The following is a 19106-nucleotide window of genomic DNA, read 5'->3' as shown; positions in this document are numbered from 1 at the left end:
TTTTAGTATTGAGATCATAGATACTTTTTATCGATAATGTTTAATTACTTTTTTGTATATATTGTTTTTAATTTGAGAGTTTTAATCATTTTATTTAGATTTTTGTTTAACTATGATAACCTTCTATTATAAAAAAACAAAAACTTAGACTAACACCCCCCCCCCCCCCCAAAAAAAAATCACAATTCTAATGATTCAGTTTATATCAAATTGAACAATGAGCCAAATTAAAATATTAATCTCAATGTTTTTGCCCAGTAAACAATATTTTTTCTATTACCTTATCAATACTTTAATAACTATCATTAAATAAATCCAGTTATAGGCTGAGGAAATCCAGACATTCTCTCAGGTGTACACCATTAAAATGTATATACTTCCTATTTCATTTCAGTTATACTTATAGTATTCCTGATTATGATATACCTAATTATATGGCTAATTATATATATATATATATATATATATATATATATATATATATATATATATATATATAAGGCAATTAAAATGAATTTTGTTTACATTGCAGAGTGAAGTCATTAGCATGTAAATGGAACAGTTCTGCATTCAGCTCCAAAACCTTTACTTGTGTACTCTCTAGTGGACATTGGTTTCAACTGCATATGGGTGGAGAATGTATAAAAATATTAGTGAGCTCAACTGATGATTATTTTATCGTTAATAGAAAAATAAGCCAGAAGCCGAAGCTGTAAACAGATGCATTTAGCAAACAGGAAGAAATTAACTATGCTTGATTACAATCATGAACACACAGGGTCTGATGTGCTCGTGTAGCAACAACTAATACCCTCCTTATTAAATTCAAATTCAATTAAATTCAACTGAAAATGTATTTAGTGGCCGTCTGTGTCTCTTACCATAAAACTTGAACATGATATGGATTACTCACTGCTTAAAGTGTGTTTAAATATCCATTGCTAGTCTCAAGGTGAACAATTAATCCAGTTAATCCACTAAAAGAAAAAAAAAAGATTGTTTTGTTAAACTAATCAAAATCTGATCATTTGCTTCCGCTCTGGAATGGCATTCCTTCAAGGGTGATGTCAGTTTGACGGTGTGGGCCATGGCTTGGGCAGAACATCTTTAACCAAACCCCTCCAACCGTTAGTTTGCTGCGAGTAAAAGAGATGGAGAGGGGGACTGCTAAAATAGCATTCTCTTTTCAATATTCCACTTCGGTTGGAAATATGTCAGTATACTGAAATAAAGTTGGCAGCAACTTCTGGTTCACACAGACTTTACCAAACTACAGCATGGAAGTGCCTGACTTGTGTTGCTCAGATTCAGTAATTGCAGGTCTGGAGCTGCAGGGACTCATCTCAGGATCTCAGGCATTCAAAATGGTCCACACAGCCCTGTTGTTCCATTATAGGTTTCATTACGTCCTCCACAAACACTGTGAAGGGCAATCTGTGTCATCAGCAGGATATGGAAAAATCTAGAGAAATGCACAGGAGAGACAGGGAATGGTCTGTCAAAACAGGGAATGTTGCTTTTTTTTCAAATAAACAAATATGATAATAAATCTGCACAAAAAGCTTATAAGATTTCTCAACGTATTTTAATGCATGGTTTTCTGGAATACTTCATTCTGAGAGGTCAGTTCTATCGAAAAAATATGAACTGGAAGGATTTTCTTGCAAGAGTACTCCGTTCCCTCGAAAAACTTTGCATTCATTTTGTATTGTATTGCAGTCCCCTGAGAAACTTTATTTGCTTTATCTTGCAAAACATTCGCATTCCCTACAAAAATATAGCGCTCTTTTGAAAAACATCATAGTTCCCCAAGAGGGAACGAGACGCTGTGTCCTCTAGTGGACACTATGGGCTCCTTTAACCTCTGACTCTCCTTCCTTCCCATTAATCTGACCGATGACCTTGGCTAGAAGCAGAGTTGACCTTAATGGCCTTTTCTTTTGGTCGGTGGCTAGAAGCAGCAAAGTTGGTTTTGAAAACATAGCATTGTTATATGTCGCACTGACCACAGGCTTTAAAGTGAATTCTCCATCTCTGTGCCCTAAAACTCTGACCCATCAACTGTAAGGTCTCATTACAGATTCATACAGGCTTGGTTAAATCATGCACACAGTACTTGCATCAATTAGCCACAAAAGGCGCAGTCACTGGACCGCAACACATAGTGCCAGAGGTTATTAAACCCATCTGGGTAGTGGGCACAAACTCTCTTGAAGTTTACTCTGAACTAGTTAAGATCGAAATATGAGCAGATTTTATTAAAAAAAGGCAGATTCATTAGTTGTTTGGTGACCCTAATCATAAACAGACTCTTACAAATTAAAACTTGCAGAAGATAAATGTAATTATCTTTCTTTCATTAACACAGAATAAACCATGAGATTTAAACTTTTATCCAAAATGTGTTACAATGACTATAATACATAGTCACGCTGAAGGGGTTTATTTTGTGATTCAAACCAACTGACTGTTCATTATCCTGCTAATTATACCAATTAAACAACATATGGACATGATTTCATGATTTTTCTTATCGTATTATATTTATAATAGTTTAATATATCACTGTATGTAAGAAGAAAGCAGCCACAGAGTGATGCGAGAGATATGAAACTAGTACAGTTATAAGCAGAGTATTATTATTTAAGCACAAAGACACATTCTAAAGATATTTAAGCATTTGCACGTTGCCGACTGGGATAATGACAGAAGACAATTAGGCTTTATTCATGTTTGACATGCAGTGGCCTTAATAAAGATGAGCGTTTCTGAGCAACTTCTTCCTCTCCGTGGTACAAGGGCTAATTGCTGGGGATGAGGCTTTAATTACCATAGTCCTTGATGAAACACTCGTTTTCTTGTTTAACTCTCAGCTATGAGAGCAGAGTTAATTGCAGTGCTCAAGAGGGGCAAAGTAATCAGAGAACCATTATAACGAAGTTCTGGTGTCAGATTGTGACACAACAGATAGCTGCATGTTTCAGAGCGCACTTTACTGAGAAAGTAAGTTGCAGTTGCATGCATTTATTTATCCCAGAAACATTATTTATTTTTATTTTGTGGGGGGCAAATGTTACCCATTAAAACTTGCTTTTAGATTAATTATAAATTACATTTGTAATTTGTATGTTGTTCTACCAGTTTAGTTACTTATATTCCTGTTCAAACAGTATTACACATACAAAACAGATATGGTATATCTGCAGTATATAATGGATTAAATAAAGATTATCTACGAAACGATGTTTTTGTAGACACTGCCTGGAAATTAGCAAAGTATACATCTCAATTTGTTTTGTTTCTGTACACTTCAGGATAGGAGATGTTACACTTTATTTAAACATAGTATGGTTTGGTGTAGAAAAGTAAACAAAAATGTCTTTAAAATTAAACACCGGTTTAATATGGGTGCTTGAAAACGAAACGTGTGCTCAGTTGCTTCATTTTGGAGTCAAAATATGAGAAGCCATTACTTATAGACCATTGCAACCCTGATTGTGGCATCGTAAACAACCTACAATTCGATAAACTGCAGATGTTTTTCTCATTTTGAGACTTTTGATGCCGTTTACATTTATGTGTGTGTGCGTGTTCTTTTATCTTAAAGGTCTTTTATCTTAGTCACGACTGGCCTTTTGGGAGGGAGAATCATTTGATGACTGGCTAGGACTGAAATTTCAAATTCATGGTAAATAGCTCTTTTGACTCATGTTTTGTGCTGCAAAAGAATATGAATTGCTATTACATTGCCTTCAGAATTGTTCATTTTCATGGAGGAGGAGGCATTGCACATTTTCTGTCAAGTCAAGCTGCAGGCGGTTGCCAGAACCCAGAAAAACCTCCAGGCTTAAACTGACTTGAAACCCACCAAAAAGGTATGACAACTCCTGAAAAAAAAAAGCCTGATGAAATGAATGAAAAGCTCAAAATGTTCCTGGGTCCACAGTTTCCCAAAAAGAGCCTTAAAATAAACGCATTTATGTATTTTTTATTTGATTTATTCTCAATGTCCGATGTGGATGCTTTCAACCATTATACTGTATGTAATCTATAGTTTATAAATTCTGGGACACCATACTTGGCCACACATCACGTTACTTTCACTCACTCCTGTTATATCTAAACACAAGCATCAATGTGGGATAAAACTACTTTGGCAAACTCAATTAACCTGCCTTAAAATCCTAATGTGGACCAAACCTGGTTTGTGACGTGACAGAAAATGCTCCTCCATACTGTCTCTTCTTCACTTGCTCCTTCAGTGGATTTATTCCAACGATCAATAAACATTTATATCCAGATAAACATTTTGGTGGCTGCGGTACATTATAAAAGTAGCCCCAAAAAGCTCTGCAATTTTTGCTTTTTTGAAATAACCAATGTAGGAAAATCACAACCCTGGGAACACTGGCTCCAGGTTATCATTCTTTGCATGTTCTCTTTCAGTTTCCTCTGCATCATGGCATCAAACGTTCAACATCTGTAGTGGACTGACTTAAATCTCCAGAGATGGTTAATCAGTGTCTTAGCTTGACAGATGACTGTTAAAAGTTACATTTTTTAAGATAAGTTTAGGCCAGTTTAGAGTTCTAATACCTAGAGAGAGAGCTGTTTGCTATAATTTCCATTAGTTTCATTGGCAGTTCCTCGTCTTCCACAAGACTGTCCTCAGCTGATGTGAAGGGCAGCAGACATGGAAAAGGTCAATGAAACTTGAACTTGTATCTGGTGTGACATGGTGTACTGGCCCGTCCCAGTATCCACACTTGCAGTCTTGGCAACTTGAGAGTGTGTTCGTGTGATAGAAAGTATGCATGACTGTCCTAATTTGGGAAAATGGAAGTTTATTGTCTTGAACGCATCATAAATCCATGCTTTGCATTACAGGTGATGCTCATCATTCATCAGATTCAGGAAATCGTGTGTCCCAAAATCTTGAAATTTCAAGGATAATTTTTTTATGTAAATTAAATTAATTAGGTAATTCATATAATTTGGTAGTAAAACAAAGTTTTACACATTATTAATGCGGAGTAAGCATTCTGTTAAACATGTGGAACTGCTCAGTTTTCTTACAAGTTTCATGACGTGACAGCAAGTGATTTTGGTCAGAATTAACTGAACATGTTGGGCAGCTGTATATTTTAGTTTCTCATTTTTTTTTTACTTTCTATCAAATAACCTATTACCACAAAACAAGAGCAATTGTGAATAATATATATCACTTAGTGGTAGCAAAACCAGTCATCTAACCAGATAGCTTGCAAACTTACTGAAAAAGGGCAGATGTTGAATAACTTCAGTTCTATGTAACAGTATATGGCATAATTATAGCTCAAGTGGTAGAGCATTGTGTTAGTAAACGCAAGGTTGGGGGTTCGAATACCAGGGAACACATGTTAGGAGTAAATTGTTAGACTGAATGCAATGTAAGTCGCTTTGGATAAAAGCGTCTGCTAAATTCAAGACATTAAGGGCCCTATTATACACTGTGTGTGTGATGCTGCGCAAGACATGGCTTAAATGTTTTTATAGTTTCAGCCTGATACAGTTCTTATTTTCCCATCCTGCACAAAGTTGTTTAAAAGCAATTGCATTTATGCCCATTTGTGCGCCCATGGGCGTGCTAGTCTAAAAAAAGAGGTGTGTTCAGGTGCATTGCTGGCACGTTGCTATTTTAAAGAACTGAAAATAGACTGCACCATAGACCAACTCAAACCTGGTCTAAAGTCTGGCACAATATTTTTTCTTTATTTAAAGAGCACATTAGTAATATGCGCCTATAGGCGGGTGCACAATGCACACACACTTTGCTTATTATACACACAGGGATGTGCATCACATGAACATTTTGAATAATGAAAAATTACATTCCACCATGTAAATAGCTAACTCGCCAAGGTGCGAGCGCAACTGGCTTTTAAAGGGGATGGGAGACAAGACTCTGATTGGTTTATTGCACATTACGCCCCCAAAACACCCATTACTTATTAAGACTAAGAGACTAGGCACAACCCGTTTAGACCATGCGCCGACCGGTTTCCCGTCGTTAAACTAGTAAAAGTGAATTTGGACACACCCTGAGTGTACCTGTGCCGTGCACTTTTGACCATGTGCTTAGATCTTTAAAATAGGGCCCCAATTCTTATTTACATGTTTCCAGTTCGTAAGGTCTGTAGAAATAGACACTGTAGTGGCATTCAAGTGCGTTCATCAAATATAATTATTCCAACATGAAGGTATCATGCATCTGTCTCTATTTTTATGCTCTACTGTTAGTGTTATCTGTATGCACCAAGGGTGTATGTATGTATGTTCTGTACATGTGGAAGAATTGACAATAAAGCAGACTTGACTTCCCTTGACTTATGGAACCATTAATTGTATTCGCAAGTAAGAAAGATATATTGAAATGAAGCATTCAAATTTGCATGATTTGAGATGTGGAGGTGTTTGTGAGTGCTGAGGTGGGCAGCACAGACCCACAGATCACAGCCTCTGCAATGCATTTTGCTCATTACCATGAAGTTAAACCAGCTTGAACTTAACACCAGGCTTTTAGCAGCTCAGTCATACAAACTCTTGAACAAGACATTTGATGCGGCGAGCACAGCCGAGCATGTCAGAAGCTGTAACAGAAGTTTATTGGTTTATCAGGCCTGTTGTTGGAGCGATAGAGTTTCTTTCAAGTGTTTGCTGCTCTCACTCTGATGAGCCGGTAACCAGAGCTGAATGCGCAGAGCGGAACCAGCGGAGTGTAAAGCATCTTATTCTCTCTCTCCGCCACAGGATGAGGTGTAGGAGCTCCTTAAACATTCATGAGTCAATAAAATAGAATAGAACTTCTTCAGGCTCCTTTTTGTGATCTTAAATGAAAATGGTGGTGTGGTTTACAGGTAACCTTTGTATTGCACTTAAAAGTGATTTAGACGTTCAAAGTTCAGACAGCTGTATACTCAGGAGTGATAACAGCAAGGTCTTCAGAAGTTCGAATTGGAAACTTCCAGAGGAGGTCAAATCTCCTTTTGTAATGTAGATTTTTGAGGGTGCACTCTTGTCATAAATTAATCTATTACTTTTCCTACATAATTTTTAACAAAAAATATTGGTATAATATATATTTGGGAGTCTTAGACCTTTCCAACGATATATAGTTTGTCAAGATTAGATTAGATTTGATTGTAATAGTCAACGTAGGCGTCCCGTATAAGGGACGGGGTGACATTTAACAGGTTAAACTTCTTTTCTTTTCTTTTTTATTAAGAGAAACTAGCAGTGTCTGTAGATAAAACAAGTAATCCCAATTATTTTATTTTATTTAGTTTTTTATTTTTTTATTCCGGAAGTTTAATAAAAACAAATAGTTGCTGATGGTACAAGCTTAAATAATAAAATACAAATTTAGGGGATTTTAATAATATTTATACTTAAATAAAATGCTGAAAATATGTATGAGATGTAAATCATATGTCATACAATTTAATTAATATATTCTTTTAGATTTTCTGTAAGGTCATGTTTAAAATTACATATTAATCACTCGTTAACTATTTTTTAACATTCATTTATTATTGTTCTAATTATATATTGAAATTTAAATTAATATTGCATTTTAATTTTTATGAACTTTTATGTTTAAAATCATTTTAAAGGAACAGCTCAACCAAAAATGCAAATTCTGCCATCATTTACTCCCCCTCGAGTTTTGCCAAAACAGCATGAGTCTCTTTTTCTCTGCTTAACACAAAGATATTTTGAAGAATGTCCACAGTAGCTATTGACTTCCACAGTATTTTTTGTTTTTTCATATTATGAAAGTGAATGGCCACCGTCAACTGTTTAGTTACCAACATACTTCAAAATATCTTCTTTTGTGATCAACAGAAGAATCTATCCCTTTTAGTCTCCCTTGGAAATTTGCTCTAGAGGAGATACATGGGATTTGTATGGCCTTTTTCTGATGGAAGAGTCTCTACTTGTTCTCCACTGAATCTCATTGAGAAACAGTTTAGATCTGGTTGCTGATTTGTGTTTCTTTCAGACTTATCTGCAACACAATGGCCTCACCAAACAAATATAGCCAACCGCACATCTCCGACTGGAGTGCTAACAGCTGTAAATGTGCTGAATGTTTCAGGCACACAGCATGTTGTGAAACCACAAAAAGGCACTTGTTTAACCTGTGAGCGCTGTATTTGATTGCCATGGAAACCTGTGAGCTGAGAGTCCTGGGTTGGGGTTTTGTGGACTATGGTCTTTTCAGAATCGGATAAACCAAGCTTGTATCCTTCTACACCCACTCAGAGTTAGGGAAGTTAACCTGCTTCATTTTGCTCTCAGCGTCCTTGAGGTTTATATCTTTCTCTCTGGCATTCTGTCAGAGTGTCAGTGTAGGCTGACCCTGAGTTTTAATTTTACTTGTTGCATTGTTTGAGTGAATTGGTGGCTGGCCATGGACCGACTACTAATAACTGAGCTTGCTCTGTAGAAATCCCTATTGCTTTGGAAAGAGTTGTGTATGGTAGCCATCTGTTCTAATATGATGATTATATACCCTGAATATTACAATGCAATTTCAAGATCACCATATATATTCTTTAAAACAAAAACGTTGTCATCTTTTGCTGCTAGTCCCAATGTTGTACCAAACTCGTACAGAGTACACATTTATTTGTTTATCTAGATTTTAAGATTTCGTTATATATTTGATTTCAAAACATATTTTTAGTCTGCCCAATTTAAATTTCATAATTTTATCAGGTTTTTTTTGTTGTTGTTGTTGTTGTTGTTTTACTTTGAAAGGTTGATGCAGAAAAATGTTTTCTCATTTTAAGGTATATTCAAAATTGTTTCTTTTTTTTTTTTTTTATTAAAGTTTTGTATTTACTAAATTTTGCATCTCTATCTACACTGAAATAGCTTATGTAGCCGATATAGCAATAAACCTAAATACAACAACATACTATGTAATCATTTTTATGGAAAAGAGCATAGATGGCCGGGATAAATACTTCTCTCTCTCTTTGACTCTTTGAATTAAAGGTGTGGGTAAATTTTCACACATGTATGTGTAAATCTATAAATAGCGCAGTGGTGTAAACACACTTGAGGTGAAGGTGTGTGAGCTTTGTGTGAAAGAGAGAGAGCCACATGCAGAATCATCCTTCTCAGATTTTATTCTCAGCAGGTTTACACTTACAGCAGGTGTTTCTGGGTAATGACGTCATACTTTGGTCTCTGTTTTCTGTGCATGTGGATGGTAGGGGTGGGGGGGGGGGGTGGAAAACAGGTGCTCAAAAACAGCAGAATGGGAACATCCACTCAGCTGGTGTGCGTGAGGTAGATTACAATGCAGTCATGTGAGAGAGTCATGCATATATCCATACAGCAATTTAACAGGTCATATATATTTTTTAAACAGCGTGAATGGGTCACCATCCCCAGAAAGCTCTATAGGATTTAACTAATATGACCATTGAATTATCACCATGCACCTGCTGATGTATGAATATAAGACACTAGAATGACCCCTTCACCTCTTCTTTACAAGAACATATATCCAGACAACATTCATTTTCACTTAAACACACTCATCTGATTTAGATCGGACACCTGCTGACACTGTGCAGAACCCCGGTGAAAACAGATCACAGCAATAACACACAAATCTAAAAGAAACATATTTGTTTTTGGTTGCTAAGTGACACCAAAACTGGCTCCAGCCTTCAGGTTAATGTCAACAGAAATGTATTTATTATGTTTTTATTTCACCTGTTGTGTTGGGGAACACTGTGGACGGAGACATGTATTTTATTTTATTTTATTTATTTTTTTGGAGACCGCAAATTTTACCATGGAAACCACAGTTTCTGCAGAGTACCACTACTCCAGTCATAGCTGTTTACATAGCATCTCTATCCAAAATTATTGCAAGCTTTTAGAGCCCTTTTTAGAGTCATTTTCAATACACACACACACACGTATATATATCTGAGTGTGTGAATTTTTTTAATTTGTTTATTTATTTTATTATTTATAACATATTACATTACTTATTCACATATTTGTAGAAATAAGTATATACATTTTTTGTTTAGTTTTTACCAGTTTGTGGTTGGTAAGATATATTTATTATATATGTTTGTGAAAGATGTCTCTTATTCTCATCAAATTTAACAATATAAATCTCTTACTGTTTGTTCAGTTTAATGCATCCTTGCTAAATAAATGTATTAACATTTTACTTCTGAAATGTACATTATAGTGTAGTATATATATATATATATATATATATATATATATATATATATATATATATATATATATATATATATATATATATATATATATATATATATATATATATATATATATATATATATATATATATATATATATATATATATATATATATATATATATATGTACTTTAAATGTACTTTAAGTGATAATGTTATTAGTTGCTATTGTATTCCTAAGTAAATGGCCGGCAGCCATATCACCCTGGAGCCCAAGACCGGTTGCCCACTTAAGCTAAGCAGGGCTGAGCCTGGTTAGTACCTGGATGGGAGACCTCCTGGGAAAACTAGGTTGCTGCTGGAAGAGGTGCTAGTGAGGCCAGTTGGGATGCTCACCCTGTGGTCTGTGTGGGTCCTAGTGCCCCAGTGTAGTGATGGGGACACTATACTGTCAACAAGCACCGTCCTTCGGATGAGACGTTAAACCGAGGTCCTGACTCTCTGTGGTCATTAAAAATCCCAGGATGTCTTTCGAAAAGAGTAGAGGTGTGTCCTCGGCATCCTGGCTAAATTCGCCCATTGGCCTCTGACCATCATGGCTTTCTAACAATCCCCATATCTGCTGATTGGCTTCATCACTCTGTCTCCTCTCCACCAGTAAGCTGGTGTGTGGTGAGCGTTCTGGTGCAATATGGCTGCCGTCGCATCATCCAGGTGGATGCTGCACACTGGTGGTGGATGAGGAGATACCCCCTTTCTATGTAAAGCGCTTTGAGTGCCTAGAAAAGCGCTATATAAATGTAAAGAATTATTATTATTATTAAATGTGATTTTATTTTATTTTATTTAAATTTTTTATTCTATTTAATTTAATTAAATTTTATTTTATTTTCCATCATGTAAAAATGGCCGGTGAGATTCACATATAGACTACACCTTAACAAGCAGCAAAATTTGGTGTATCATCATTTATCTCTGAAGCACAAATGATGTGGCACGAGTTATGCACTTTAATACTGTATTTAAAAGTTTTGTTCAATCCCTAAATGTTCTATAGTAATATTGATACTGTAATTGGTGAGTTCTGTGCTTAAGAGTGCAAAATAAATCAGAAGTATTTTGTTACAGCCAGTTCTTACATCATTAAAATCTAAATGGGTGTTTATCGTCGCTTCCTGGAAAATTGGCACAAAATATCTCTATTAAAAATGAAAGTTGCTACAATCGAAAGAGAAGAAGAAGAAAAGACAAAAAAGGAAAGACTTGTGGCTTTTTTTGTAACTTGATGCTGTCATGTTATCTTGCATTTGGAAGCATGGGTTTAGTGTTTGTGAACACAGTTGTGTGTAAATAAGTTTCAATTGCAGTTTATGCGCATGCCTTATTATCAGATAAAAAAAAAACTGTTTATTATGCACATTTTTTGAAATTATGTGCATCTTTGCATTTCCATCCAGTGTATTTTTTGCAATAACCCATAATTTGCATAACAATAGGTGGAGGGAAACTATTTACTTTTAAAATGTACTGTAATTTAGTGTCATTTTTGGGTGAACTATCCCTTTAAGTGGAACTTTTAAACAAATTGTAATTTAGAATGGGTCCTAAATAGATTCTACGTTTATTTCTGATAATTGTTTTTGACTCCATAACCCTCCAAAACCTTCATTTTATCTGATTCTGCCTGCATTTATGGCAGAGTGTTTTGTTTAAACGTCGTAAAAAGGTTGCCCTTTTGCAATAGCACTTGCACCGTATGTGACTGTACACACACACACACACACACGCGCCCACACAGTGACCACACACGTTTGAAGAAGGCACATGTGACCAAGAATAAACATTGGTGCGTATCACTGACTCAGATCAGTGAATGCATATATGTTCAACGCTCAAGTAAATGAGCGAGTGAGTGTGACAGTGAACAAAAGAGAGAGAGAGCCTGTAATCAAGCAAAGTTTAGCAGTGGGAAGGGTCACTGAGAGAGAGAGAGAGAGAGAAACATCTCCCATCTGTGTGTTTATGCTCTTTACAGTGTAAGAAAGGCAGGCAACAGAGAAACAGGCTGTATGATGAGCTCAAGAGGGAATTGTACACATGGGATACAGTCCCTGCAGGAGATGTCAACCCAGTGACTTCATTCACTAATGATCCTCTCTGATCTTTGACGTCCCCGCTCAGAGCACGCTTTCCCACCTGAGGAGTCTGTTTCCAGAGTTTCTCTCCCCTCGCAGACGGACCGAGTCAACTGGACAACATGTCCGAGCTCAGCTCCAAAAAACAAGGATTTAAAAAATGCCGGAGTGCCACTTTCAGCATTGATGGCTTCAGCTTCACTATTTGTAAGAACAGCTGGTCATGTATGTGTGTGTGGGTGGATGTGGGTGTTTCACTGTTTATTTTTCTGTGTGCCGCTGCAAGTGCCTTTGGGCTTTTGAAAGCATTATTTAGTCTGTTTAGTTTGAGAAAACCCTTTTTTTTTTTTTTTTTTGGTTCACCTCAAACAAATGTCAATATCAACAGAACTTGAGGGGTTAATTTTGTGTTATATTTAAGGGTTCCAGACACCTCAATGCTACATAATAATTATAATAATATGTTTTGTTATTTATTTTCATTATTAAAGATAACATTTTATGTATTTATTATTTTTAATTATTATTGTTGTATAATTGTAAATTCTTAAAAATAGTAAAAATTGAATTCTTTATAATGATAATCGTATATTATTAATTATGAATAATAATTATTTTTCTCTTTTCTTGTTTTTCTTTACCATTACAATAAAATAAATATTAATAAAATATTAAATTAATATTATTAATAAGAAAAGAAAAGATAAAAAAACAATAACTAGTTTATTATGGCAGATGATGATGATTATTTTTATTATTGTTTTTGTTATGAATTTCAGTTTCTAATATCAAATCAGAGTATATTATTGCTATTTTTTTCATGCATTTACAGAACAATGAATGACTTTTATAATATTATATATATTTTATAAATATAATATAGTACTGTTCTGTCAATTTGAGCTAAATAAAAATTTAATAAAAAATAAACCGATGATATAATAAAATTGGATTCTTATTATGTGAAATCCATTGCATTAAAGCAAATTTTAGTTTTTTGGGGGTTTCTGAAACTAAATATATGGAGGACATCTGAAGTCTGTTTTGAACACGTTTGTAGTTAGTTCTCATACATTAATCAAAGTCAATAAGAATCAACCTGATGCATTAGAACTTAGTATGTTCTGATCATGAGGTTTCTCAGAGCCTGACAGAACTTGAGGGTTAAATTAGCAAATGTATGCTCTAAAATTTGGGTGTTTATGCATGTGTGAAGGTCTTAGAAAAGGGTTTCGAAATGCCTCAATGAGTCACTGATCTGAACACAATCACAAGGGTTTGGTAAATTGGTTCAAGACAGTTTGAGATCGGTTTCCTTGCATGCAAACTCCGCTTTCTGTTGTGTCATAGTAACAGGAAAGCAACAAAGTGATTGCCTCTTTCAGTCAGTCTCTCACGGGTTCATGGAGTCGCCTGAGTACAATTAGATTACATAAGAAACAACTTTTTTTTTTTTTTTTTCAAAATGAGTCACGGTGCTCTGTGTTGTCCTAAAACCATGAATTATTTTATTGCCCTGTCAGATGATGAGGGACACAACATCAGGACGTTGAGTTTTCTGACAGGGCTAGCCGATTTAGGCAGGCACTGAACAAAGAGAGCTTGAACGGCAAAGTGACATGACAGTTGTTGAGGCAGAACATTGGATGGCGGTAATTATACTCCTAAAAGGTCAAGGGCTTATATAACAGAGCACAATCAGGAGATGAAGAAATGGAGAAACCACGACTGTGCTCAAATCAAAGTTATCAAGTGAAAAACAATCATTTGGAGTCCTTTCGTGACTTCTAACCAGTCAGATGAATTCTGTTTGATGGGATGAATTCTCACGGGGATCTGTGTTTATCATTAAACCGAAGCCCACACAAACAGTCACGCTTTTAAATCGCACCGGGCCAATGGTGAGGGTTTTCTCCCGTGGATCTCCCATGCTGCCTTTGTGATTACCGTCTCCATGGTCACCAGCGGAGACAGGATGTGATGTCATGACCTAGTGATTCCTGCCTCTGCCTTACAAACAACCCGACCCATTTGTTTCCCCAAAGCACTGCCTGTATGTGTGTATGTGTGTGAGTGTGTGAGTGTGTGTGTGGGGGGCTCATTAGAGCACCCATTGAGAAGTCACTAAGTACTCTGGGTCAGATGGAGACCCCAAAGCTATATGTTGTATTTATAACGTATTTATAATTGCACAGTTGTAATTTATTATTAATATTTAAAATATATATATATATGTGTATATGTGTGTGTGTGTGTGTGTGTGTGTGTGTGTGTGTGTGTGTGTGTACAAGAATCAAAATTTATGAACTTATTAATGTATTAAAACAATATTATTTTTTTTTACAGAAACACACACATGCATATGTACGTACTGTATGTACTGTATGGAGATCCAGAGGGGTCTTTGCTGGTTACCTGGTAGGGGAGGTGTGGGTGATAGCGTGCGGCCCTCACTGGGGGCCTTTCTGTCGTCAGCACATTAGTCTGAGCTGCCCAGGGGGAGTCATTATCGTTAATGAAGAGACCTTCTTCTTCTCCTGAGTACTGACTCTTTGGACACTCAGCAGTCTGATGAACTCGCCGTGCTAAAGGCTCCTCTCTGATTTCCCTCTCATTACCCCTGTGCCCCCCACGGACCTGCAGTCCCCACTTAACAACCTCACGTCTCTCTCTCACTCACTCGCTCTGTCTTTTCTCATTTAATGGTTCATTCTCTCAGCTCTTTTATTCACCTGTGTGATTCTCAAAGGTTCATCATTTCTCTTTCACTCCTTTAAATGGCTATTTATGTTCAACTTAAATAATAATAATAATAATAATAATAATAATAATAATAATAATAATAATAATAATAATCCCCATAGCATCAGGGTTAATGCTATTAACTAAAACTAAATATATTGCAAAAAAAAATTGTTGATTGCCATGAAGCTTAAATAAAGTATAATAAATGAGAAATAACTAAACGGAAATTAGAAATGTTGTCGTAGCATCACATAAATAAGCTGAAGCACTAAATTGACAGGAAATAAATAAATGCAACTGAAATAAAAATATAAAATATTTTTAAGTTCCATTTTAAAATTTAGTCATTTTTATAAGTATATATATATATATGACACACATTTTAAATGAACTTAAAATGTAAAGACAATTTGAAATATAAAACCTAAATTTGAAAATATTACAAATAACAAGTATTTTATATATTTTACTAGAAAAATTTAATTAACTATATATCAATCTTATATTAGTTACATTATACATTCATACATTTTATTTTATTTATTTTCTAATAAAATTTGTACAGGGATTAAATTATATAAACTATGATTGTAGGCCTGTTAACAAAAAAGCTGAAACTAAATTAAGATTTTTTTTTCTTTTTGTTAGGATTATGTAACTTTTGTTCCTTCCATTTTTATATTTAATACAATGTGTATTTAACCCCCTTTTGTTCTGAATTCTTTTGTTCTTCGACAATTATTTGTTCTTAGACAATTAGACACCACTAATCTGCTGGTTCAGTCTGGTAGCTGCTAATTTGAGATATTTCTAAATGTCTGTAACCTCCCGTTTTGTTATTAGGGGTTCTAAACCTCTTGTGGGTTCATTAAATAGGACTTGGTCAGGGCTTGTTAATGTCATTAGTTCAGTGTCGTAGATGGCCTGTAGGGGGAGCTGTCTGTTCAGTTTTTAAAGCACTGTCTCTATGTAAACAAAACAGCTGTGTGTAATGTCTTTGACCTCATAAGGCTTCCTCTACTCCATACATCCTGAGCCTGTTTGACAGTTTTATTGCTCAGAAGCATAAAAGCCACAGCAGAGTTTAACAAGGAGCTTTTTTCAGCAGAAACTCTTAATGTAGACCCAAAAAATGCCCCCTCAGCACCTGAAAGTGTTTAAACCAGAGCAGGATTTATGTCTGCATTTATAGAGAATGTAGAAGTAGTGTGGTATCACACATTTGAGACACATTTATCTGTGACCTTGATTTTTTTTTCACTGAACTGTTTCTTTTTTCACTCTTCTGTACTTTAGATAACTATTGTTTCTCATTCATAGCTTTAAAGAGGATTTCAGTTATATTTCATGCCAACTCTGCTTTCAGTTGTTTATTCTAAAATAAGAGGTGAAATAAATATGATAGTCATTACGTATATAAACATAACAAGACGTCGTGAGATTACTGGATTATGTGAAACCGACTTCAGAAGCTTCAGTTGGCTACGCTTATGAAAAACAGTCATTTATGATTTCACAATTTGCTCATTTCTCATTCTCATCTGCCTCTCATTGCGAACAAATGCCCAAATCCTAAAACAGTGCACACTTGCATTGTGTAAATAAGACGAAAACATCTACTTTATCATTATCATGTTACCATACTCTTTGCACATTCATGAGTGATATGCAGAAGACACTGTGTTTTGTTTATGGCATGCTGGAATATGCATCAGGTTAACAACAACATTGATTTTCACATAAAACTGAAAAGTCATACTTTCATGATTGTTTGCAAAAAAATCTGTCTTGAGCGCAAATTTGAGATTTGTGGTAAGAAAACTGCTTTCTGGTGGGTCATGGTGATTGCTGAAGAAATGTCTACATCACTCATTCATCTGTGTGTTTCGTTCTTTCTCTCCACACACAGTGGCGAATGAAACCGGAGAGAGCAGTGCGAGACCTCTGGCGCGATTCGCACGTGAGTATGTGCAATCAAATACATGATTGAACCTTTGTTGCTGACTTCACTTTTACTTGAAAACTGTTTCCTGTGCAGTGAGGAAAACGATGGAGACAGTCTCCATTGATCAAACACACCGAGCTGATAGAAATTATTCACATTGTGTCATCTCAAGGCTAGGATGGGCTCTGAAAATATGTGATTTGCATCCTCATGGGCACTCAGTTGTGGAAATATTTATTTAACCCAATCACTTGAGCACTAAAATCACGTGGCATGTTTGCAAAACAGGGAACTGGCAAAAAAAAAAATATCTTCCTTTGTCTTTCTATCGCTCTCTATCTCTCTCACTGCCGTGGGCCTGCATTCTGTCATTTAAACCCCTCTGAGCTTTTGATCTCTGATTGTTGCATCAGGTTCCAAGTCCCAGAATGCCTTGTGGAACGCCATCACAGCAGGCATCGGGATCAAGGACAAGGACAAGCGGGGCATCCTGATTGACCCGCGGAGCCCGGAGGAGATTCTAGCTGACGACCTGCCCTCTGTCGACAGTCCTGATGCCATGGAGAAGACCGCCATCAGGTCTGGAAGGAATCATACACTTGCTTAAAACTTGCGGTGAATCGATCAATCAGTATGGGCTCATATCTGCTATCGATCAATCAGTGCTGGTTCTGTGTTATCTGCTACTTTTCCTTTACCAGCCATGAATGGTCATGCTCTGTTAGCAGGAATTATGCAGTGATTAAGTGCTTTGTGCATGTGTTTTCCACTCATAAGCACAGCTGGCAGACCTATATGGGATTATTGATTTGTTTAGGAGCAGTGGTGTCTAACCAACACTTCTATTTCAGATCACAGCAGGCATCTCAGTAGTGAAAGACCACGCTCTCTAAAATGAAGGTTCCAGCTGTAACCAAAAGGCTTTTAGGTCACAAAGCAATAGGAGAACCTATTTAAACCCTGCTTAGACGTTTTTACATTATAGTTATTTAGAAAACCATTGGGTGCTTTAGAGAACTAAAGAACCAGTATGAGAACCTTAAAATGTAACATCATGAACCTTAATTTTTGAGAGTGTATAGCAACTCAAAAAATATATACCTCAAATGGCTCTTGAAAAGATGTGACCTCACAATTTATTTTCAAGAGAATATGTGCTCTGTCTGTAGCCAGATTTCACGGTTATTCTAGACAATCTTATTTTATTAAAAATGTTGTGGATTGTCTAGGGTGGCTATAGTATAAGCGGCCATTTATACAAGCTTTTGACCTCTATATTTAGTCAGAAGGCCATGTTTGTTTGTTTTTTTCCATTTTGTAATCTACATGAGATATAAAACCAGTTCAGCTTTTAAAATGTCATTAATTATTTTGATGGCAAAGCCAAATTTTTAGCAGCCATTACTCCACTGATACTTGACTTCAGAAATCATTTAATAAGCTAGTTTGGTGCTCAATTAATATTTTTTTTATTTCGGTGTAGAAAAGTTTTTTTTTTTTTTTTTTTTTTTGAGGATTTTTCAGCTTTTATTTGAATTTTCTTGTAAACATTGTAAAAGTATTTACTGTGACTATTAAAAATTTAATGCATCATTGCCAGAAAAAAAAGAAAAAAAAAAGATTATAATTATTTAAATCTATTTTATTATTATTATTATTTTAATCCAAATCACACCCAATACTTATATTTGAACATTTATGCAGAAGGATGTCAATTTTTCATAAACCCCACTCCCACTGGAGTAAACCATCCTAATCCATACCAATCTGTGTATCCCGAGCGGATTTTACCTGGATGTCAGCCGCATAAATCCCATCATTGTGGCATTCTGAAAGGGAACGACAGGAAAATGATGAAACTGCGTGATATTTTGTCTCAGCTGTGTTAAACAGGGAGACTCCAGTGGTCTGTGATGTTCTGTATAGTGAGCGCCTCCTCATTAATCACTGTGTGAGGAAGGGAGGGGAGCACAGAATGGTACTGTAAGTCCTGACGTCAGCACCAGGCACCGTCTGCTATAAATATCCACCATAAAACTGTGC

General features: G+C 35.7%; 1 protein-coding gene and 1 pseudogene across 3 annotated transcripts in view; both read left to right on the top strand.

Annotated features, from left to right (window-relative positions):
• The first annotated feature begins 10485 nt into the window (after positions 1 to 10485).
• Positions 10486 to 10602, top strand: LOC127946619 (uncharacterized; annotated as a pseudogene).
• Positions 10603 to 12300: 1698 nt separating this feature from the next.
• Positions 12301 to 19106, top strand: part of LOC127945815 (dual specificity calcium/calmodulin-dependent 3',5'-cyclic nucleotide phosphodiesterase 1A) — a 54723-nt gene continuing 47917 nt past the window's right edge. The window contains exons 1-3 of one of the 3 annotated variants that reach the window (XM_052541881.1): positions 12301 to 12580; positions 17028 to 17078; positions 17477 to 17642. In XM_052541881.1, the coding sequence (XP_052397841.1) occupies positions 12496 to 12580; positions 17028 to 17078; positions 17477 to 17642 (302 nt within the window). In that variant the 5' untranslated portion in view covers positions 12301 to 12495. The remainder of the gene's footprint in view (positions 12581 to 17027; positions 17079 to 17476; positions 17643 to 19106) is intronic. The other 2 variants (XM_052541884.1, XM_052541883.1) reach the window with 2 other exon arrangements.

This window comes from Carassius gibelio, chromosome A24, assembly GCF_023724105.1.
Source record: "Carassius gibelio isolate Cgi1373 ecotype wild population from Czech Republic chromosome A24, carGib1.2-hapl.c, whole genome shotgun sequence".
Classification (NCBI taxonomy): domain Eukaryota; kingdom Metazoa; phylum Chordata; class Actinopteri; order Cypriniformes; family Cyprinidae; genus Carassius; species Carassius gibelio.
Note: the sequence above shows the minus strand (reverse complement) of the source record. Positions and strands in the feature narration are given on the sequence as shown.